Source organism: Haliaeetus leucocephalus, unplaced genomic scaffold, assembly GCF_000737465.1.
Source record: "Haliaeetus leucocephalus isolate CR32 unplaced genomic scaffold, Haliaeetus_leucocephalus-4.0 Scaffold136, whole genome shotgun sequence".
In the NCBI taxonomy this organism is placed as follows: Eukaryota; Metazoa; Chordata; class Aves; order Accipitriformes; family Accipitridae; genus Haliaeetus; species Haliaeetus leucocephalus.
Genome location: NW_010972572.1, coordinates 3,003,387 through 3,026,179, shown reverse-complemented (window position 1 = coordinate 3,026,179; position 22,793 = coordinate 3,003,387). Strand labels below are relative to the sequence as shown.

General features: G+C 59.9%; 2 protein-coding genes across 2 annotated transcripts in view; both read right to left on the bottom strand.

Annotated features, from left to right (window-relative positions):
* Nucleotides 1-458, bottom strand: part of TBL2 (transducin (beta)-like 2) — a 5,225-nt gene extending 4,767 nt beyond the window's left edge. Inside the window, exon 1 of the mRNA XM_010585974.1 lies at nt 165-458. Within this exon, the coding sequence (XP_010584276.1) occupies nt 165-458 (294 nt within the window). The remainder of the gene's footprint in view (nt 1-164) is intronic.
* Nucleotides 459-608: 150 nt separating this feature from the next.
* MLXIPL (MLX interacting protein-like) lies at nt 609-22,582 on the bottom strand. Its single transcript, XM_010585973.1, has 16 exons — nt 22,287-22,582; nt 13,961-14,067; nt 13,720-13,802; nt 13,426-13,515; nt 12,609-12,653; nt 12,105-12,303; nt 11,241-11,318; nt 5,932-6,780; nt 5,214-5,287; nt 4,579-4,762; nt 3,781-3,893; nt 3,489-3,608; nt 3,015-3,142; nt 2,531-2,654; nt 1,201-1,330; nt 609-730 (listed from the first exon to the last, which is right to left on the bottom strand). The coding sequence occupies exons 1-16, from the start codon at nt 22,580-22,582 to the stop codon at nt 609-611; spliced, it is 2,742 nt and encodes a 913-aa protein (XP_010584275.1).
* Nucleotides 22,583-22,793: the final 211 nt, after the last annotated feature.

The following is a 22,793-nucleotide window of genomic DNA, read 5'->3' as shown; positions in this document are numbered from 1 at the left end:
CCGGCGCGACCCGGCGCGCATGCGCGCCAGTGGGGGCACGCACCGCTCCACGCTGCTCCCCCTGCGAGCTCCGCGCAGGGCGGCCCCTGGCGGCGGGGGGTGGCACTGCCCCGCTGCGGGCCTGCCCTCACCCTCACCCTCACCCTGCCCGCCCCTGCCCTCACCCTGCGGCCTCCCGCCTCCCCCAGCCCTGCCCCAGAGAGACCCGCGGCAGGAAGAACCACGCTGTGGCCTGTAGGCAGAGTGAGTCCTTTATCAGGCAGCGGGGCCGGGCCCCACTGCCCAGCAGCTCCCCCAACCCAGGCCTCCTGGCTGAGGGCAGACGGGGCCCGGCGCTGTGCCAGCCACTCCGGGGTCTGGCAGGTCCTGGGGCGCAGGACCAGGGGGACGGCAGCAGCCCCCGCCTCTGCACAGGCAGGGACTCCCCAAGCCGATGCCCGTGGAAGCGGGACCCCCATGGCCCCAGGGCCGCCACCGACCAGCGCTGTCCCTTGCTCGTGCAGCCTGGCCGCGGTGGCCCTGCCGGGGCCTCCTCGCTGGCATTGGCGGGCGCTTGTCTGGCAGCAGCAAGGGTCTTGGCAGGGCTGGGAAAGCCCCTCCGGGGGCAGCTAGGAGGAGCCACCGTCGCGGCCCATCTCCGCCACTGCCCGTGTCGCCTGCTCGGGGACGCAGGCCGGGTCACTGAGGATGGAGGTCGAAATGCTCAGCTGGCGGAGGGAGCTCAGGACGGCTGCGGGGAGACATGGGACATGTCAGCTGCCCCCTGTGCCTTGGTGGCTGGAAGGGGCCTGGGTTAACCCATCCTGGGGAAGATGGCTCTTCCCTTCCCTGCTCCAGCCCCTGGAAGAGCACAACAGCTCCCTGCCACAGCCCCCAGCAAAAGGCAAAGGGAAGCCCACCCTGGGGGGGTCTGAGGAGGGTCGAGCCCTGCCCAGCCAGGGCACGGGCTCTCGGTTTAGCGCAGCAGCAGCCAGCTCAGCTGGAGAGTGGGTGTGAAAGGAGTGTGGAAAAGCACCAAGCACGCAGCCCCAGGACATCCCATGGGTGCTTCCCTCCTGCGTGGCAGAAGCGTGGTGCAGCACCAGCCCCACTGCCCCCCAGGACGCCTCCATCCCTTTCCCCTCTGCTTTTCCATCAGTCCATGCCAGTAGGCCAGCCTGGCTTCTTTAAGGTGCCACAGACAGGAGCAGGGTCACCTACTTGGCCGAAGCGCTGGGAGGGAGCAGTGCTGGTCCAGCCATGCAAGAGATGTCTGGGTGAGGCTCTCCATGCTGGCTGTGGAGACCATGCCATTGAAAGACTCGAAGAGGGGCCGGATGATGATACTGAACTGATGGGATCAGAGGAGTTAAGGACCAGCCTTGCCAAGACCATGGTTTCCCACCTGCCAGGTGTGGACAGCACTCTCCTACAGGCAGCAGGAAAAACCTCCCTGCCTGGCCAGGGAGCAAACCTGCTGGGTGCCTTCCTCAGCACAGCACGGCACTGGGCACCAGCCCGTACTGCTGGGGTGATGGGGACCTGAGTGTCACCCAGGGCAGGCAGTGGGAGAGCTGCATAACCCCCATCATGACTGGGCTGCCAGAAATGGTTGATTAGACACCAGACAACTGTTCCAGAGCAGATCAAGGAGCCAGCTAGTGAAGCGTCCTCTGAAGTGCCCAGGAGCAGGGCATGACACCAGTGTGTCCAGTGTGCTCCCCTGGTGCTCCCAGCCTGCAGAGACCACTGCTGGCGACTGGTGATTTTGTGCATATAGTAATCCACTGCAGGTACCTCCACCACGAGCATGTCCTGGAGCCCGTGTCAGCTTTAGTATACCCAGTGTCCTGTGGAAGGAGCTCCACAGCGCTCCCCAACTCTGCATCAGGAGCCACCTTTGCCTTGCCTGGACTGCCTGCACTGGATCGGACTGTGGGCAGCAATGCCTGCCCATCCCTCTGCCACTTGGGATTTTGTAGACCTCACAATCTCTGCAAGCTTAATGGTCCCAGTGTGCTTAATCCCTGCTCACAGAGAAGCAGGTCCAGCCCTTTGACCACCCGTTCCCTGGCCCTTGGTCCCCTTCATCCTTTCCACCATGTGGAGCCCAGACCTGTGTCTCAGGCATGGGCACACCTGGGTTTCCAGGTTGTGCCATGTGGCCACCAAGACCAAGCCATCATGTCACCGGCTTTGTGTCTGGACCTTTCCTAATCCCTAGTTGATGACTGCTGCCTCTGAAGACCCAGTTCCCATGTCACCAGGAGCTCGTCCCCACATGAGCTCAGCTCCGCCAGTGACAACTTCTACCCAAAGACCAACCATTTACTCCTAATCTGTTTGTTCCCTTGTAACAGAAGCTTCTCCTAATCACAGCATCTCGGCATGTTCTCACCATGTGCCCTTGGCTGGGAAACATCTCCCCATGGTCCCCAGAGCCTCTCGAGCTGGAGGGGCCCCACAGACCCAGGAGCAGTGGGTTAACCAGAGGACCCATTGTTTGGTGGAGGGGTCAGAGCAAGCAGCAGGCACTGGCCCCAAAGGATACGATCCAGAACTTCCAGTTCTGCAGTGTGGAGGAGCGGACATACTCATTGAACATGCTGCGCATCTGATCGAAGCGCTGGCGTGTGATGGGCACCCCTGTGGCTGGCAGCTGCTCCTGGCACAGGCTGTGGGGCACAAGTAGTGCTATGGGTCTGTGTTCAGGAGGCTGGGAGCCACAGGGGCCACCCCATGGGGAGAGGCTCTGGCAGGGCCTCAGCTCTCAGCAAGGGTGGGCAGGCAGTGTCCCCCTCCCAGGGCAGCTGTGAGGCATGGCCCCATGCTCTGGTCCCACACAGCATTGCCTTTTGAACATCATCCCTCCCCCAAACAGGGTTTGAGAGGGGACAGAGTCAGATACAGGTCCTGGGAGGTGCTCAGGAGACCTGCTGTGTCCTGCTGCCTCCCCAGCGCTGCCGCTTGCCCTGCCTGGCTACCCTGATGCAGGCAGTGGCTCCCTCCTGCCTCCCCAACCATGCCCCCCTTACTTGATGGAGCTGTTCAGCTCCTCGATCTGCTCCCGCAGCCGCTGTGCCTCGTCCTGCAGGGCCGCCCGCTCCTGCTGCAGCTTGCAAATGTACTCAGCTGTCTTCTGCAAGGTGGTGGCCTTGCTGACCTATGGGGCCACAGGGTGAGACGGTGAAGGGAGCCCCTGGGGTGGGCAGGGCGTGGGGCACCCGGCACTTTGTGCAGTGGGGCTGGCAGCATGAGGTGCCATGTTCCCCACTGCCGAGCATTGGCAGCTTCTGCCACAGGCTCCAGAGCCCAGACCACCCTGGCACAACTGCACTGCGTGGGTCTCCATGTGCCTGGTGTGGGCTCGCAGCCTCATGCCCCATAGACTGGGGCGCAGGGCAGGATGCCTGTGCACTGGGGCAGACCAGGGATGCAACGTCCCCAGGTGACACACCATGTCCCTGTGTGCCTGTGGCTGCCCGGTCCGCACAGCCCTGGGCACTCACCTTGATGCTGGGCTGGGCGCTCAGCGTGCTCACCAGGCTGTGCAGCGTGTTGAAGCCCAGCTTGATGTTGAAACGTCTCTTCTGCTCGGCAGAGATGTGTGTGATGCGGCGGCTCTCCATCTGTGGGTAAATGCTGTCAGGCACATCCTGGCAGCGGGAACAGCCCTTCGCCACCAGCCCCATCAGGACGGGCTTGCCCAAAGGTTGCAGCTAGGTGGGGGGGAGTTTGGGGGGCAGCAGCATATGGAGATAGTGCCCCCCATAGCAAAGGCAGTGCTTGCTCCTGCTGTACCTTGCTGGACTCAGGCCTGCCCCGACAGGACACAGGGTGGTGCAGGGAGATGCCAGTGCCCAGCCCTACAGTGGATCCTGGGGAAGCCTGGCCAGGCTTGGGCCAGTCACTGCCTGGAAAAGGAAAAGCGATGCTCTGGGGAGAGGGGCAGCAGCAGCAGCAGCCCCTCGTGACGGGCTGACACCAAGGTCCCACGCTGGGACAAGCAGAGAGGAGCAGCCTGCAGCACTACCTCAGCCCCAGGGCAGCCACCCTGCTCAGCTGACAGGGATGCTCCGGTCCAGCATCCAACCACATCTTACTGCTTTGTCTTATCCCAAATCCCACTCATTTTACAACTGGTCAGAAATGGGAGCATATGGGACATGACGTTTTAAATTCCTGGCGTTTCTTGGGGTGGAAATCGCCAGGAGAGAGTCCCGAGGGCAGCAAGGCTGCAGTCTGCAGCACCAAAGTGAAACTGGGAACGACATCAGAGCCTGGTTTCCAGCTGCCACTCTGGTTTCTGCGGGTGAAAGCAAGGTGCTTCCCACTCAAAACCCAAGCTCCAGGTTTTCAAAACCACAGTTTGACATTTTGCTCCTTTTTGTCTTTTCCTGTTTCTACAGTTGCCCCTGTAGAAGGAGGCAGGTGAAGGGGCTGTGCCCTCCCCTGCAGAAGGAAATAATCCGTGCTCAGCTGGGTATATGTAAATAGCTGGGATTGAAGTCGAAATGAAACATTCCCACAATGTTTGGTCCAAGCTACCTGCAGGAAACGTGGTGTCCTGTGGAGCTCCTTGGGGTGCCCCAGACTCACCGCAAGCCGACGTGGGGGACAGCTGCTCCACCTTGGGGACTAGCGGTGGGCCCGGCTGGGTGCCCGCCAGTGGCACCGGCACTGGCACCGCTTGGGAAGGGCTGGAGCCAGGAGCCAGTCCTGGGCTCGCTTGGGCCATTCTGGAGAGGAAGGTGGCACGGACTTCGGGGGCAGTGCTCTGCTGCTGGGAGAAGGCAGAGGGAAGTGGGAGGTTGGGGGGCCAGCCCCCCATGCACACCAGGGACCAGGCCTTCCCCTTTGGTCAGTCAGTGCCCGTGCACTTAGAGACGAACACCCGCAAGGGGACCAGGGAGGGGGGATGTGCAGCCCCATCCCACCATCTGCAGGGGCAGCCCCAGCCCCATTCCCCCAGGGCACCATCGCCAGGAAAGGGGCCCTGCAGGTGGGATGTTTCCCACAGCTGCCCTGTTTCTTTCACAGGAGAAAACACTCGGGTGACTCCTGCCTCCCCAGCACCCCAGCCACATGCCCCCTCCTTCTCCCTGTGCCTATCCAGCCCCATAGTGCAAAAGGTGACCCCACAGAGCCCCATCTCCCCACCTGCCCCATCTCTACCCCTGCCCCAGCAACAAGGAGAGGGCAATTCCCAACCTGGGGAGTAGGTGAGTGCTTACCAGAGAGACAGGGGATGTGGGCATGAAACCTGCACCCATCGGGCATGGGGCATCCAGGGCCAGCTCCTGCTTGGCTGCAAGAGGGCAGGGAGCAGAAGGGCACTGCTGCATGAGGGTGTTGGGGCTCAGGTGACCTTTCTTGCCCCACGGGACAGCCAGCCCCAAGCAGCGGCATTGGTGCAGCCCCTTCCCTGCCTGTCTACCCTGCAGAAGGGTGAAGCAGCCCCTGGAGACAGGTACCTTTGCTCTCCACAGCAGGGGTGTCCTTGGGAGCCTTAGTGCAGGCAGGGACACCCAGCCCCTCCCCAGACAAGCACAGGGCTGGACATGACAGCCTCAGTGGGACCTGTCCCATCATATGCACTGGCAGCAGGTCGGGCAGGATACCGGTGACCCCTCAGCCCATCCATGCCAACAGGGCCATGGAGACCAGGCTGGGGACACAGGGAGTATGCAGCGGTGCCCGTGGCCAAGCCCTGGGGCCAGCTGGGCCCCATTTCCCTCCCGAGCTGTTGGACCCAGGGAGAGCTCCCTGGGCATGGCTTCATCCCTGGGTTTGGTGCTGCCCCGCCATGGGGACAGCCAGGCACCCTGCCCAGCATCCCCAGTGTCCCAACTCCAGGGAGAAAGCAGGATTCCCCTTCTGATCTCCCCCACAGCCTCCCCCCTAACTCCGGCTTGCCCCTGCATCCCCCCCGCCGCCCCCCAGCCCCATTACCTGTGGTCAGCAGCTGGCTCAGGCAGGCGCTGGGCACAGCCAGGTGGGGTGGCGCGGAGGGTCCCGGCATCCTCTTTGCCTTCGTGCTGCTGGGCTTCGCCTTCGGCCGCCCACCCCTGCCCTGGGGCAGCCCCTTGGGGGGGACAAACCTGGGGTCGCCCAGCAGGGCGGGGGGCAGGACCTGGGGGGTGGCCGGGCCGGGGTACCCCAGGGGCACCATGCCTGCTGCATAACCCAGCCCCGGGGCGTGGGCAGCGAAGCAGGGTGCCGAGAGTGGGGAGGCGGGGTGGGCCAGGAGCGAGGGGCCAGTAGAGCTGGCGTAGGGGAACTTGGAGCGGGGGGCCGAGGCGGGGGAGAATGGGGGGTCCGGGCCCAGCAGCGGCGCCCCGGGGGATGGGACGGGGGGGGCGTAGTGGGGTCCTGGTGGCTCCAGGCCAAGGCACTTGCCAGGGAGGCCATACTGCAGCAGGGGCTTGTGTTGGAGCTGGGGGCTGAGGCTGCCGGGCGCTGCGGTGGGTGGCTCAGGAGGCAGGGGAGCCAAGGGGAGCTCGGGGCCCAGGAAGGCACCTTGGAGGCCAAGCTGGGAGGCACCACCGGGCTGCAGGAGACACAGGAGGGTCAGGGGGGATGCCTGGGGCACCGGCAGCCACAGGCCACGGGCCAGGATCCTGCTCACCTGGAGGAGGGTGCTGGGCAGGAGCGGGGCCTCAGGGCTTGCAGGCAGCCCCCGAGCACCCATCAGGGACCCCCCACCGCTGAACAGGGGCTCAGCCATGGGCACAAAGCAGGGCGGCTCCTGGTAGCCCGGTTGCGTCTGTGATGGCAGTGGCCGGTGGCTGGTGAAGATATCTGCAGGGCCAAGTGGAGACAGAACGATGGGCATAAGGGGACCTTCTCAGAGAGGGGGTGACAAGCCCCTGGGCACACCGGGTGGAGCCGTACTCTGTTACTGGCACTGCTGGGGACTTGCCAGTCCCACCTTCACCTTGTGGGGCTGGGGCAGCTCCAGGCTCTGCCAGCAGATTTGGCCCCTGTGTTATTAAACACTGGAGTATGGAGGGAAGAGGCAGCCCACGTGCCCGGGGCCAGCCTTACCACATGCATGGGGACAGGAAAACCTGCCTGGGATGCCACCCAAGGGTGGGGACCCCATCCCCCACACCCAGCTGGGTGCCGCGTGCTCCAGCGCCAGGGCTGCTCCCAGGGGTGTGCGTGACTGTACTGCTCCTCCTGAACCAGCCCCAGGCTGGGGCAGGAACCACAACACCAGGCTGTGGGCCAGCCACAGTGGTGGGGCTCGGAGGAGCGTGTCACAGCATCCCCAAGTCGTGGGGGACGGTCCCCTGGAGTTGTGGCGAGTGCTTGCCTCCCCACCCTGGCGCTGCCGTGCACGCAGCCTGCGGCTAACCACATCCCATGGCCTTCCCGAAGCCGAGCCCCGTGACCCTGCCGCGACTCCCTCTCGCTTCCTCTCCCCTTCCCACAGCCCTGCTCCTTCCACAGGCCCAGACACCATGGCGCAAAGGGCTGGCCTGACACTTTGGGCAGCTACCTCCCCAGTGAATCGAGCTCCCTTGGCACATCAGCCCCACACACGCCTCCGCTCGTGCTGGTCCTGCCGCTGCCTGTGCCTGTGCTGGCTTGGGCATCGCCACTGGGAGGGTTTTCCCTGGAGAGGATGACTGTGGGGTGGGGATGGGGCTGCTGGATGCTTCCCTGTAGGATGGAGCACGAGCGCTGGCTAGGTTTGCAGGCAGCTGACTGACAGCCCCTGGCACAGGCTCTGTGCCCAAGCAGCCAGCCCAGGACACCGGTCCCCTCCGGGGAGTACCCAGCCATGCTCCTAACCCCTTGGCTCATGAGCATCACTGCCTCCAGGCCCCACGCTGCCGCCAGCAGAGCTTGGCTGAGTCCACATGCTGGGTCTGCCTGCCCAGCGTGTGCAGCCATGCCCCAGGCACTGTCAGGGCTGCAATGACTGCTCTCCCTCCAGGCTGAGGCACAGGCTCCAGCACCTGGGGTGCCCTGGCTAGAACCTGCAAAGGCCTGAGACACTTCTGAATCTACACCAGAGGAGCAAACATGCCAGCAGAGTGGGATGCCATGGGGCTGATCATGGTGACGATTCCAGCAGTGCTATGTGGTGCCAGCTGAGGGTAACACTGGTGCAAGATGGGGCAGTGCCACTGCTGAGCTGCCCCACTCAGCCCTCAGACTGCCCCTTCCCCCTACCAAGGACACAGTGAATGCCTGGGAGCATGGCAGAGCCACCCCTGCCCACAGTGTGGGCCACAGTGCTGCCAGGCAGGGTGTCAGCCTCCCCAGTACACAGCACCCAGCTCCACGCTGCCCCCAGCCCTCCGCTGTGCCCACACTAGGCTGTGCCCTGCCACCGCACTGAAGCTCTGTGGGTATTTATAGGCATTTCTAGTGCCCAGCTCTGCAGATTCAATTCCTCTTGTGCCTCTCGCTGTGTTGCAGGGATGGAAGGTGGCTGGCTGCCTCTGGGAGCCCCGTACTCCCTTTCTCCTGCTCCTTCCCCACCCCACAGCTTTTGCCAATGCTTCTCTCCATCATCGCATCACCCTGACCTGCTCCCAGGCAGTGCAGCGTGGCCAGTGTATGTCGCTGCCCAAGGAAGAAGACCCCATGCAGTTAGCACACCACACCTTTGGCATCCCGTTCAAACCTGGGGCTGCTCTCCAATGGGATCGGAGCTACAGAGCCCATTCCCAAACCAAGGACCCTACAGCATTGGCCCCAGGCTCTGCGAGAGCCCTGCAGCACAGCAGGGCGATGCCACCCCATGGGACAGCCAGCCCAGCCCCCAGTGCCCCGGTGCCCAGCACAGGTCCTACCTGGAGCACGGTGCCAGCAGGGCATGGGGCCAGGCTGCTCCCTTGCCTCTGCCATCAGGACTTCTCCATCCACCCCACACCACGCTCTGGCACCCGCCGCAGACATGAGGTGCTTCCTCATGTGGGGATTGGTTTTCACACAATGACTGACAGGCGCTGAGCTCTGCCACAGCCACCAGACACGGTGACAGCCCTGTGACCCTGCAGGAGCCCTGCGCCAACCATTGTGGTGCCCACCCCGCACACTTGCACTGCAGTGCTCTGCACGAGGCTCCTGGGGGGATCCCTGCTCCCGAGCCATGAAAAGCCATCGCATGCCCTGCTAGAAAAGTAGCCTTGGGGACACAATTGGGTTGGCTGGCACCCACAGCTCTGGCACCCAGCACCCAGCGTTCTCTCCCCATCTCCTCTCCCCAGTCCTCCCATGGCCCCATGGGCACACACCCCCAGCACTGCCCATCAGATGGTGTGTGCACACCTCTCTGCTGCTCCTACACCTGTGCCCCGCACGCCCTCACCGCCTAGCGCGCACCTGCATCCCGCCAGCATACACATCGCTCACACACAGTGCTCGGCTGTTGGACTGTCACCTCTCGTCATCAGGGCTAGCTGCTCTGCACAGCATCCCAGGAAATGCCACATCTGGGACAAAACTCCCACCCACAAGTCTCTGAGCACCCTGCAGGGTGCTGCCCTGCTCCAGGGCTCACAAGCCTCTCTCCAGCCATGCTCAGCAGCCCAAACCTGGGCAGACAACAAGCCACAGCTGGGATGCCATCCCTGACCCCAGCTGGGCTTGGGACCCTCCCTAGGCCCAGCAGTCCCCCCATGCAGAGCTGCTGGGCATGGGCAGAACAGGAAGGAATGCTTTCCTGTGATGTAGCAGCTTGCAGTAAGACCCATCCCATTCCCAGGCAGCACCCTGGACCAAATGCAGGCCTTTTCCCCAGGAAAAAAAAGACAACTTGGCTGCCCATAGAAATATATTGGTACAGATGGGCACTGCCGTGCCCTTTGCCATGTCCTGCTCAGCACGAGGCCATGGCATGAACAGCAGCTGGGCCCACAAAGAGAGGTGCTCAGGCTGCTGCTGTGACACCATTGTGGAGAGGTGTTCCTTGAAAGGGGTTGGTGCAGCTTTCCAGCACCATGTGGGACGTCTTGGGGGAAGGGACACTTGTCAAGTCTCAAATTTGACCCACTTGATGCTGTTCCACCTCCCAGCGCCTGATGCCCACATGGGGTACCTGGGGACAGGAGGCAAAGGGCCAGCAGTGAGGGCAGACCCTCTTCCCAGGAAATCTCACCCTGATGGGAACTCTGGAGGGAATGAGCCAAGAAGGGATGGTGAGAGACTTCCCACCCCATCCATCCCTGGGGCATGCCACCACCTGCCCTGGCACATCAGAGTGCCCCAGCCCGTTCCCCACCAGCATCTGGTCTTGCATCACCCTGCAGCCATATGGTGCAAGCACCCTTGTTTCCTCCTGCCGAAGGAAGTGGAGACCAGCTGTGGAGCTCACAGGGTGCTCACAGAAGCGCAGAGGAGTCTAGAGATGCTGGTGCTGCCCAAGGCCACCAGCTGCCAGGAGGGCTGCAGCCACCAACACACACCAGCTCCCACCCTGCAAAGTGTGCCCAGGCCACGGGCTCTGGCATGTTCAAGGGCAGAGCTGGTCCCCGGTGCAGCGTGCACCAGTGGTGCCTTGCCCTGGAATATGGGGACACTACACTGCACAGCTGGGATCAGCACATGTCCCAGCTGACTCCATGGCGCTCATGGACACTCATGGCTCAGATCCTGCATGGCAGTGCTGGTGGCAGCCCTATGGGAGGAGGCTGCCATTGCCCACTTCTCAGCGTTCCCCTCGGCCACCCCCTTGCCCCAGCTGGACGCCAGTGCCACATTTGTCTCTGGGCCAGCCTGGAAGGGACAGTGACTTGACCCCAAGGGATGTAGCACAGCCCAGCACAGGGTCTCAGCTCCGAGCCAGCCCCATGGGCTACTCAGCCTGGGGCTGCCCAGGCAGTGGGGTGAGGAGGGGGATGCAGCAGCAGAGAACCTGTTCTCTGGAGGTTTCCTCTTTCTTGTGGGGGACAATTGTCTTTCCTCTGTCTGCATCCAAACCGAGGTGGTTTAGCACTCCTGGAAAGACCCTATGTTTGTAGAAATCCCCTCCCACAGCTCCTGGCCAGGCCCTTCCTGACCTGCTGTGGCTCTGCCCTGGGTACAGGCAGGCATGCCAAGCCCCTGCCCTGCAGACTGCCACAACACCCTGGTCCATGCATGCTGCTTTTTCCATGCCAGTCAATGTCTGGTGCTTTCTGGCTGTCCCAGCAGTTTCTGGCGCTGCCTGGCCAGCCCTCTGAACCGCCCATTTTGGGCTGCCATGGGGTGCAGACCATGCTGGGCTGTGTGGGATGTAGTACCACATCTCAGCTGGCTCTTACCTGAGATCTCCATATCATCCAGGCTGGGCTGCAGGGGTGCCAAGTCCGGCTGTATCATGTCAGCATTCCCAACATATGCTGGAAGAGGGCAGAGCTGCAACATCAGGCCCCAGCCACTCCAACCCCAAGACCCTCCCATGAGACTTCCTCCCACCACTGCTCTCACACCTGCCTGGCTGCCACCCCTCCATGGCACCCTGCATTGCTGCACACTGTGTCACTGCACCCTGCCCTGCAGCCGTGCATGGGCAGCAAAATGGGTGCCCACTCTGTGGAGACCAAGGGCCATCCTGTCCCACCACTCTGCCCGCCAGCACCTCTGGGACCTCATCCAGTGCCCAAGAACCCCAGGGAAATGCTGATCCTTGGCACAGGACTTGCCTGGTGCTGCAGGAGCTCCAGGGACCTGGCCAGGCAGGGGCAGCAAAGAGTGGCCATGGAAGGCAGGACCTGCCCACTGCTTACCCAGGACTGGCAGCCCTGCCCTGGGGTGCAAGGTCCTTCACGGGGCTAGTGCTCCCTGGGCAGCTCAGCCCATCCCACCTGGGGCAGCCCGGGCTGGTCTGTAGGGAACCACCAGAGGAGGGGTTGCTCCCACCCTGCCCAAATGGAGTGAGAGCTCTGTTTGGGCAGGGAGGGAGCGTTGCCTCCTCCAGTGGCTCCCTGATCTGTTTGGGCAGGGCAGGAGCATCCTCTTCTTGTGCCCCGGCAGGATGGATGCCAGGGGATACTGTCTGCCCAAAGGACACAGGCAGCAGCTCTGAGGGGCTAAGCCAAGAGGCAGCAAGATGCTACAGTGCGTGCTGCCCACCTGGACCTCCTCCTCCACATCCTGCTAGAGCATGGTCTGAGGATGGCACCTACCATCCTCAGGAAGTGCCTGGTGGGTGCTGGGTGTCTGTGTCATGGTGAAGAGGGTGTCAGAAATATCCGAGAGGAAGGTGTCCAAGTCGAAGTGCTGCCTACCCCCTGGCTCCTCTTCCTCATCCCCAAGCAGCATGGGCACCACGTTGCAGAATAGCTGGTTGCACCATTTCTCTGTTGGCCTCCAGACATCCTCATCCTGTGTGAGATGGAACAAAGGAGCCAGGGGGACACCTCTCTTGGATAGGGTCCATGCCTGGCTCCCCAGCTGCTCTCCCTGGCAGCTCCCATGATCTCCACAGCGTTTATCACTCCAAAGCTTCACACCTGGCACATTGGTGCTTCCAGAAGGGTGAATCTGGCATCCCAAGTGCTTGGCTTCCCATCCCATTGGGCTCATCACACCCTGGGGCTTTCATCTGCCCTTCTCCCAAGCTGCCCAGCACAGGGGTCCACACTGCATCCCCCTTTTCCCCCCTCCCCACCCTTCCCCAGCGGACTCACCCGCTTTGGACTGGAGAGCTCTCCCTCCCGGGTGGACTTTCGGAGCTGGAAGGAGAAGATAGCCTGTGTCACCCCCCAGCCAGGGCAGGCACGGTGCAGGGCAGAGCCAGGGGCAGGGCAGAGGGGGGCAGTGCTCAGGAGGGGGTTCCTGGGGGGCTCAGTGTGGCTGCCATGAGTTCACATCTGCCTTTACAGTGTCTGGGGCTGAGCAGCTGCCGCAGCACTGGGACCAGTGGTGTGTGGCAGTGCGAGGCTGCCAGCACTCAGCCTGCCTGTGTCAACCCTGGCCTTTATCAGTCCCAAGCAAGTGGCCTGGGGAGGTGGCTGGACCACACTCCACCCTGTGTGGTGGGCAGCCAAGGTCGTCGTGCCAGCATGCCTGAGAGTGGGCACCCAGAGCAACCCAGAGCCACCCGGCCTGCCTGGCAGCACGTGGTGCTGGAGTGAGACATGGCCGGCAAATTCCAGCCCAGCTGGAGCACTGTGGGTGAGCCATGGCTCTACTTGACCCATCCCAACACGTGTGTTGTGGGTATGTTGCCAAACCCAGCCCTGGATCATGCACCAGGCAGGGCACAGTCAGCCCAGCTCGGGCTGCCGGAGCACACCGCAGCACCACAGGCAACTGGCGATGGGGTCCCCACTGAGCTCCCCTGCACCGGCACCATGGCAGCAGCCAGCATCCCCCTCCCATATTGGCAAGAGCCTGCCATGTCCCGCTCCCAGTCAGCCACAGCTCCATGTTGGGCATGCTGATGTCCTGTCCCACTGCTGGTACCACTGCAGTACAGGGAACAGCATGGGCCAAGCCACTTACCCGCTTCTTGTAGTAGATCCTCCACTTGTGGTACTCCCTCATCACCACCTCGATGCGGCGTTTCCAGTAGTTGCCCTCCAGCACGACAGCCTGGGGGGGGGCAGGGCAGGGGGTCATGGCTGAGCGCCCCAGCCCCAGCACCCCCCAGCCAGGGCTGGTTTCCTTGTGCCACATCAGAAATACCTTTCCCGGCTATGAAATACCACAAGCTCTGCCCTCTTCATGTCCCCAGCTCCCACCTCTGCCACCCAGACCTGCTCCTGGCTGAGAGAGCTGCAAGGGACCATGCCCTACCTCTGGTTTTCGGTGCTCATCAGCCTCTGACCCCTCCAGCGGGGTGATGAAGCCACACACAGGGTTCTTCCTCCGCTCCACATCTGCACAGGGGAAAACACAGATGGCTTTACCCATGGCTCCATCCCTCTGCTGGGGAGGGTGCCCGTGCACCTGTACATCACTGTCCCAGCGCCAGCCCCGTCCCACCCAGCATCACCTGACACTCAGCAGACAGAGCAGATTCTGGCCCCGTACTCACACTGGATGTACCATGCTCTCCAGATAGCGTTGTTGAGACGAATTTTGTCCCGGCAAAGCAGCCGCAGCCCCTTGAAATTCTTCCACTTTGGAGACACCAGCTTCCCACTAAAACACCAAGCAAAGGAGAGGCTGAGGGGCACTATCCCAGAGCCCTCCCAGCTCAGGGTCTCCCAAGGGGCCATCTCTCTCGAGGTGCCTGGGGCCACCAGCCTGGTGGCAAGTCTAGAGCAGGCACAGCCATGTGGCTCTGCTGCAGGCTGCTTGCCAAGCACCCATGGGAACACCCACAGGAGCACGCTGAGCTCCTGTTCACCCTGAAAGCAGCACAGACCTAAACTGTGAGCTTCACAGACCCACATGAGGCTTCTTAAATCCCTGGGATTAAAGCACAGCACATGGAGGAATTGATTCATTGAGGCTTGAACCCCAGTTCCGAGGAGGGACCCCGCTGCCCCCGACCAGGACAGCTGCATCCTGCCCTGAGGGACGGGAAGGGAAGTCTCCCACCCAGGCGAGACACCCAGAGACATGTGTTGCTGTGGCTCTTGCCTCATCGCAGCATTTGGGCAGCTATTTCTGACGCTCCTTTTAACTCCAGGCAAGGCTTTGAAACACTACCTTCAGCTGGGGCCAGACACAGGCAGCGGGGCAGGCAGGGGCAGCCATCTATGTGGGTCTGGGAAGGCAGGACAACAAGCTGGAGGACGTTAAAGACATTAAGGGACGCTTGCCTGTGCCCCAAGACAGGAAGAGTGGGACCAGCCCTGCCCTCAGCCCAGCACTGCCCTGGGCTCTTCTCCGCACGCATCCCTGTAAACCTGTACCCTACGCCCTGGCCCCCAGCCCGAGCTGGGCTCCCTCCTTCCTGTTTCCCAGCTCCCAGCAGCAACCATGTTTGTTCTACAGCATGTTGTGGTGGTGGTGATGGCCCTAATGGGGCCTGCAGTGCAGGGAGCCACATTTCACCAATTGTCTTGTTTCCTTCCAGCCAAGGGACATGGCCCCCTTGCATGCACCCACCGGGAAGGTCCTGAGGGTCCTGCTGCCCCAGGAGCTCCATGGGGGAGGCTGGAGTGCCTCTGCCTTACTTTGGGGTCCTTTTCACCTCTCCCTGTGAGTGCAGCAGCTGCCCTGGCTCTCCCATCCACCAGGGCATGGCTCTGGGGCAATGCCGGCTGCACAGAGGGGCCCTTTGAGAGCAGGCTGGAGGCTGCATGGCATCCCTCCCTGGGAAGCCCATGGCCCTCTCCAGCCAAGAGTTTGTCCCTTAAAGGTCTTGGTGCTGCTTTGGGTCCCATTTATCCTCAGCGCATGCAGGGAGGAGGAGAGGTAGCAGCTGGGCTGGGTGTAGGGATGCTGTATCCCCTCGTTGCCAGCATCTCCTCAGGCACACCCCAAGGTGCCATCAGGCCATGTCCCTGAGGAGGTGCTGGGGATGAGAGCGGTGCCCAGCTAATACTTTAAGAAGCCACACACTTGTTCATTCAAGCTTTTGAAACCCTTGGACAAAGACTGGCCAATTCTGCATTAACCTGCCTTGAAATCTGCCTCCCGCTGCACAGCATGGCACAGCATGGCAAGTGGGGCTCCCTCCCTCAGTGCCTGTGCTGGCTCAGCTCAGAGTTTGGCTTGGAGCTCCATTCAGCCCAGCGGGCAGGTGGCTTGCTGCAGACAGGGTGCTGTCCTCGATGTTAGAGCCAGGCAGCCCAACCAGTCAGCAGCGCAAGGCAGAGAGACCACAGTGCTGGTCCTGCAAGGCTCTGCGGCCAGAGAGAGCGTGCCGGGGCAGAGGGAAGAGAAGAATGCTGCTGTCCCATCTCACTGTGGGGGACAAGGATCAGGGACCCCTCCAACTCCAGAGCGTGATGCAGTGATGTGTCTGGGAGCGGGTGCTCCCACCTGCAGGGGTGGACAGGGGCGGTCTCCCCAGGGAGTCCCAGCCCGACCCACTGCCCTAGGGACTGGGGAAGGACCCATGTCCCCATGGCTCCAGCCCACAGAGAGTTAAGGACTTGGCTACGTGCTGGCCACTCTGCTATCACCAGGATTTTGAACTTTCCCCAGTGGCACAAGGCAAACAGCACAGTGGTGCCAACCAGAGGAGCCAATGGAAGGGACGGGTTTCCTGGGCACATGGCCAGATCCTGCTGGTCAAGGCTACCCAGCCACAGTCCTCACCAGTGCCCCCCACCCTGACAGCCAGCTTAAAGGAGCAGCCTGAGCCCGAGGGCCACAGCCCTGCAGCTGCAGATGGGCACCTCAGCCATGCACGAGGCTGGTGGGGCCGTGGCCTGGAAGGCAGAGGGGAGATGCCTTTGGGCTTTGCCATTAACCACCTTTTTTCCCCATTAACAATCCTTTCAGTTTGGGGGCTTATCAGGCTGATCTTTGTTCCCTTGTTTGCCTTGAAAATGACCCCACCCTTCCCTGAAATTATCTCCCCAGGGAGATGGATGCAAATCCCATGCTGAGCCTCGATAAAGGTTTGGGATGCCCCAAACTTGAGGTCCTGCTGCCCCATGCTGCTGGAGAAATGGTGACACAGACCCCAGTACTGGCTAAGGGGTTTCTGTGGGATGGGGTGAGGTAGGAGCAGGGCTCAGCCTGAGACCAAACACAGCGTGGGTCAGCACCAACTCTGTTTCAGCCAGTTGCACCTCGTTTGCTCTGTGATTCATTTAGTCCATCCAGAAGTTTAAGGTCTTGTGGTCCCTGCTTTCATGGCATAATGAATGTTTTGCTCTCCATCAACAGCAAGAGGAAGAAGGAGGAATGATCTGGTGAGGTGCAGGGCTGCACAAAGAGAAGCAGGCAGCAGCAGGAGGGGAACAGCTAAGCTGAGGGTCCTCTGGCAGGTACAAGCCTGCTCGGCGTTTCCAAGTGCAGCAGGAGCAGGATCCCCCGTGGGGCTGTCAGAGCCCCCCTTGCTCCCTGGGCTGCTGGGACACAGTTTGGCCCTGGGCTGGCTGAAAGAGGACAGCCTTTCCTGGGAGTCCTAAAAGCTCATGTCCGATTTCTTATAAATTTTGCTAGCAAAGTCATGTTTTTTCTTGAGTTTTTGTTTTAAAATCTAGAGTCTGACAGAGAAAGTTAAATATCTAACCACAATTTTCCTGCAAAGTGCCCCCAAGCAAAAAACGACTGTGTTCAAATCCGACTTCAAATCTCTACTATCTAAACGAGCTTTTTTCTTTACCGGGTTGCACTGATGAAAAGGCTGTTGTGCCAGCTTGGCCGCTCACCGTGCTGCCTCCTGAGGGAGTGAGCTGTGCCCCGGACGGTGGTGCAGCCTGCATGGGTGCATCTGGGGTAATTCGAGGGCTGTGTTGTTAATAGACTGTACTGGGGATTAGACTGGGACCTCCTCTGTGTGTTTACTTGCAGATAGGAGTGCCTCTGCCCTTACAGCTCTGCCTCTCGGGCAGCCATTTTCCTCTGTGCAAAGGAAGCATGAAGTGCCCCACATGAGAAAAGAAGTCATTTACATCCTCTTGCAAATAGCTGTCTGAGAAGCTGGATAGCTGCGAGCCAAGCTAGGTACATGTCCACAACCAGTTATTTTGGGGATCTCTGGAGGTACGACCCCACTGTGCATGTGGGAACAGGCTTTCACACCAGCCCAACTCCTCTGCACACTGCTTGGACAGGATCAGCCCCAAATCCTTGGGAAATGACAGAGAAAAGGCATGCAGCTCCCTGCCACTAATGACAGCACAACCACACTGCAATGTGGATGGGTTTAGCCCGAGCACGAGCCTTTCCCCTCACCAGACCTGCTATTGCCCATCATGCAGATAACTCGTAGCAGAAGCTGCCCAGCCCACCGCAAAGCCCCAAAGGGATCTGCCAAGCCAGGACTGCTGTTGGCACCGAGCTCTGCTTCCCTCACCTCCCACTTCCTTCCAGCCAGGGCACAGGCAGTGCCCAGACCATCTTGGGTCTGGATGAGACCAAAGCCTCATCAAATGGTGGAGGTGGACCCAGCAATTGCAGGATGTTGCCACATCGGTGCAAGCCGCTTCCAGCCAGCCTGAGCTAGTGCACAGGGCTGCGGGCAAACGCTGTAGTGAACTGTAGTGAACTGAGGTGAGCGATTTGCCAGGTGGGCAAAGGAAAGTGCAGGCTAATCCTGAGAGGAGGAAACAGGGAGAGGGCAGCTCAGCTTGTGCATCACTCGGGGCTCTGTCTGGGTGCTTTCTGCCCTGTGCATGAGTGTTTAAGGCACTGTGAATTAGAGAATCAATTAGAGAGTATGGCAAAGATATAGCAGCAATTCCACTTCTAGGAAAGCCTCAGGGCCTGCTATCAGCTTGCCAGGAGGATGAATTAGTAGGGAATTAGCACACAAGGATGTAATTGAAGCCTGCCTTTTTTTAAATCACAAGAGGGGCAGAGTTAATACTCCACGTCACTTACCAGTCTGATGTCCCTACCTGCTAAATCTCCCCTCTTGGTATTTGCAGGGGAGAAGAGGAGGTTAATCTACATCGCACTCTGGGAACAGCTACAGGAGGCTTCTTCTGAAGCACAGGGTAGACTTGTACAAGATAAGATCACAAGTGGCTGCAGTTCGCAGTTCCTATCTGCACCCAGTTTTTCTCCCTTCAAGAGGACAGTCCCTCAGGTCAGTCACCCAATGATTCCCTGCAATGGGCCACAGAAAGGTGTGTGAGCCCAGGAGACCTGCAAGGCAGGACATTGGGGAGTCACACTGCAGTGATGAGGAGAAAGAGCTTGCTCAGCTGGGGAGATTGCGCTAAGGCCAAAGCGTGAACAGTTCCTGAAGGAGCTCAGCTCCACACACTCAGCTTTCTGGGGAAACGTGGAGGGGGCCAAATGTGCTGCAGGGAAGTCCACCTACAGGAGAAACAACAGTCTAAGGAAGGGATTCAATAAGTGCAGCACATTGCAGGAGAATAAGGAGTGGAAGAGAATCATTAAGTCTTTGGCAGGAGAGCTGCTGGAAGTGTCCTTGAAAATGAGTACAAAGGGCCTGGGAACAGCTTCATCCCAGCACCAGGAGGAGGACCTCGGCAGGCAGAGTTGCCTCTCTTTGAGGGATCTGAAGAAAGAAGTTACTGCTAGCAGCAAGCCTTAATGTGGAGAGAGCACTTCTTTCCCAGCGAGGCACTGATGCACAGTCCAGGCCATGGGGGATAATAGGTCAGATCCTCCAGGCGATTGCTCAAGCTGAGACAGGACTGCCATAAACACCTGTAAAGTGCCGCAGAGGAATGTTGGAGAGGGGAGGAATTACAGTACTCAAATGACTGTTCAGCTACAGCCATTGAAAAATGATACTGTTTAGAGAGAGTTTAGTGCCTTTGAAATGGTGTAAGCCAGGACAGGGAGGAATGGGTGGCTGCAACACTCACAGCTCAGCCAGCAGATCAGGAGAAGTGATAGTTCCCCTCTACCCAGCACTGCAAAGGCCAAGGCTGGATATTGTGTCCCGATTGGTTCCCCCGATAAAAGAGGGAGTTTCACAAACTGGAGTGATCCTGGAGGAGGACGTTAAGGTGGTCGGGGGGCTAATGTACATGACAAAAGAGGAGGGTGAGTGATGGGTTTGTTCAGCTTGAAGAAGAGAAGGTGGAGGGAGGATCTATTTACTGCCTTCAACTACCCAAAGGAGGCTATAGAGGAGATGGAATCAGACACTTCTCAGACATGCACCGAGAAAGGACAAGAGGCAACGGACACAAGCTGGAACAAAGAAAACTCCAATTAAAGCCATGGACAGAACTCTTCCCTGTGAGAGTGGTGCAGCCCTGGGACAGGGTGGATAGGTGGTTGGCTCACCATCCTTGGTCTCCATTCATCAGAGTGATGGCCCTGAGCACCATGATCTGGCTTTGGAGTTAGCCCTGCCTTGCACAGGGGTTGGACAATGAACTCCAGAGGTGCCTCCCAACTGATACCTTTCTGCAGTTTCTGCTTTGTTAGGGAGTTAGTCTACAACATAATTGTGGATGCACTCCTGAAGACTGGAGGACATTTGGCTGGCGACTCCAGCTGATGCTGTGCTGCACCAACACCCCTTCTGAGCAACCTGGCTGGGAGGGAGGGTGTGAAATGGCAGATGATGCAGAGAAGTATCAAGTCAGATAAAAGTAAAAGTAGAGGTGTGCCAAGTATCTTTAAATTCCATTTCCCCCCTCCGATACCTTCCTCCAACTTTAGCTTACAAGTCTGTCAAAAATGTATTAGCAAAGCTGCCATGGGTTTCCAAAGGGAGAAAAGAAATGCCTGAACAGAAGCTAGCCAGCAGAGTGGTCAGCTCTAGAGCCAGAGTCCAATCCCACCTGCGGAGAGTCATATCCAGCACTGCATCACAGGTCCAGGTTCACCTGAACCCAATCTCTGATCAATGCTTATCATCCTGTTTGTAGGGTGCTGGCAAGCTGCAGAGCATGACAGCTGAGGGGTGGAGGGGGAGAGCATTTAAGGATGAAAGGAACTCCAAGAGAAAAGAACCGAGCATGAAGTGTGGAGAACATCCAATGTCAACGTTTTCCTGGTTGGGTCCCATGGCCTGCAGCTACCCTGGCTCCACAGCAGACCAAGAACTGCTCCTATGGGTGCTGAGGAAGACCTAGTCTTGCACCAAGGCAGCCAGGAGACATCCAGGGTGGCCATCAGTAGTGGCACTAATGCTTTGTAGCTGATGTGGATCCTCCTCACTGAGGGCTGCTGTCCAACTGCAGTTATGGTTTGCCATAGTGCTGGGCTTGGGGCTCCTGTGTGCATTATCATGCTCAGTGCAGGAGGGAAACAAGGCCCTGAAAGAGTCCAAGGGGTAGAGAGATCTGGAGTGATGGAGCCCTGTCTCCAGCGTAATGGCCAACCCTGGGTGGCATACAGCTGCTGTGGTCTGCTCCAACTGCCAAAGCACTTGCACCCTTTCCCCACTGCCTGGGGAGCAGCAGAGCTCAGGGGCACACAGAGGCTGTGGTGCATTTCAAGAGTCAAGAGCTTGAGCACGCTGGGGTGGAGCAGTATCTGTTCCTCCAGCCCCAAGCTGCAAGGATCAGAGTATGGCAAGTATGGGGCTGGGAGAGCAAAAGAGAGTGAGGCCATCAGTGCCTCAGTGTCCCCTGTGCATGGCACTCAGAGGTGACTTACTTGCCTGACCAGGAAGCATGACCCTCAGCTGGGTCACCCCACGCTGAAGCTCAGTGTGCTCCTGCAGAGTGCCAGCTTCACCAGCACCTTGGAGGAGAACTGTGCCGCATCAGCTGTGAGCAAACCATGCGATCTGGGATGTGGTGATGGGCCAAATGTACACAGCTATGTGGCAACTAGTACCCTTGGAGTGCTGTCCCAGTGCCTGGCGTCACTGGGGGTGCTCTGGCAGTGACCACATATTCCATCACCTTGAGCACTCAAGGACTTCAAGGCATACCTGAGAAGTCAGCAACTGAATGAGACTCTGCATGGAACAAGGCAATGGGCAACTCTTCAAGGCTGTTTTGCTGAGGTTTTGTTTTCATGTGGCATCAGTAGGACATCGTCATTCCAGGTTTGCGCCTGGACACTCTGGGAAAGCTGTGCAAGCAGTTTTGTACTGATGCCAGTAGAGCAAGTCACCCTGATACCATGCTTGAGAGAACTCAAAACCCTGGGGCCTTAGCAAAAGAGGAGAGCTGCCTCCAAGAATGTGGACCAAGGCACTAAGAGACATGCAGGCTCTCCTGTTCTCACCAAGGAGCTGTGGGATGAGCAGATCCCTAGCGTCCTGGACTTGGGTGATTTGTGTGGCTGGGGGAATGATGCAGTGACCCATCTGATTTTGCAGGAGGGAAGCAGGGAAGCTTTCAGGAGGCCCTGGACAAAGCCCCGTGCAGCCATCCAGCCCCTAGCGGCGCTGCATGTCCTGGAATAACCTCGGGACATGTGGGCAGAGTCAAGGACGGGAAAGCAGGACTCCTGCTTTGGCCTGGATTGCCAAAAACTGAGTGCTGGCTGCCCACAGGGTTAGTACTGCTTTACAGATTGTGCAGGGTCTGGCCATGAGGGTGCTACAGCTGGATGCAATGACTCCAGAACTCATGGGAAGACGGAGAAGGGTTAAGATACCTGTGGAGAGAGGAGGAACTTTTCATCTGACTCTATGGCCAGCAACCCAGCATCAGTTCTTTCTCCCTGAAACCTCCCAGGATGGCAGTTTTTGAGCATATTGCCCATCACAACCCAATGGAGAAGAGGAGGATGTCTGTTGGCAGCAAGTTCCTGGATGGCCAGTACGGCTCAGACAGCCTCATACCTTCAAAGAGCTGGGGGGGGTCTGAGACGCATCCCAGCGAGAGGGCTCTGGGACTCACCTGTACTCCAGGCTCATGCACTCGAAGAGCCGGGTGAGGGTCGGGTCAATGCTCCGGGGATCAGCCAGCTCAGGCTCGGTGCGGTGGTGGCGCCGGCGGGGCAGTGAGTCGCTGTGCGGGGACGACACCATGAAGTGGCCACTGTGGATGACCTGGGACGGGTTCTGCGCCCCAGCACCGGGTGCTGTGCCACCCACAGCCGTGTCCTCGGAGTCCGAGTCGGAGTCGGAGACGGGGCATGGCCCAACTGGGGGCTCTGGGAAGGGACCCGGGAGCCCCCCCTGAGCTCCTGCCATCGCCCAGCGCCTGCTGGGGAGCCCTCATCAGCCTGCCCCAGCGCTGTGGTTCACATCCTGGTTGTGCCAGAGCCCTATGGGTGCTGCGTTAGCGTTGACCACATGCCGTTGGGCTCCCCGGCACAGGACACCCACACCACACCTCCTCCTCGGCGCTGCTTGCCCCACCCCGGACCACGCCGTCTCCTCCACGCTCCAAGGTTCAGCTTTC

Excerpts from the sequence above, each read along its gene's own strand:
- MLXIPL (XM_010585973.1), bottom strand. The coding sequence starts at position 22,582 with ATGGCAGGAGCTCAGGGGGGGCTCCCGGGTCCCTTCCCAGAGCCCCCA. Across the intron at positions 14,068-22,286 it reads TGCATGAGCCTGGAGTACAG|TGGGAAGCTGGTGTCTCCAA; the intron begins GTGAGTCCCAGA and ends TTGGTGTTTTAG. Across the intron at positions 2,655-3,014 it reads GAGCTGAACAGCTCCATCAA|CCTGTGCCAGGAGCAGCTGC; the intron begins GTAAGGGGGGCA and ends TGTGCCCCACAG.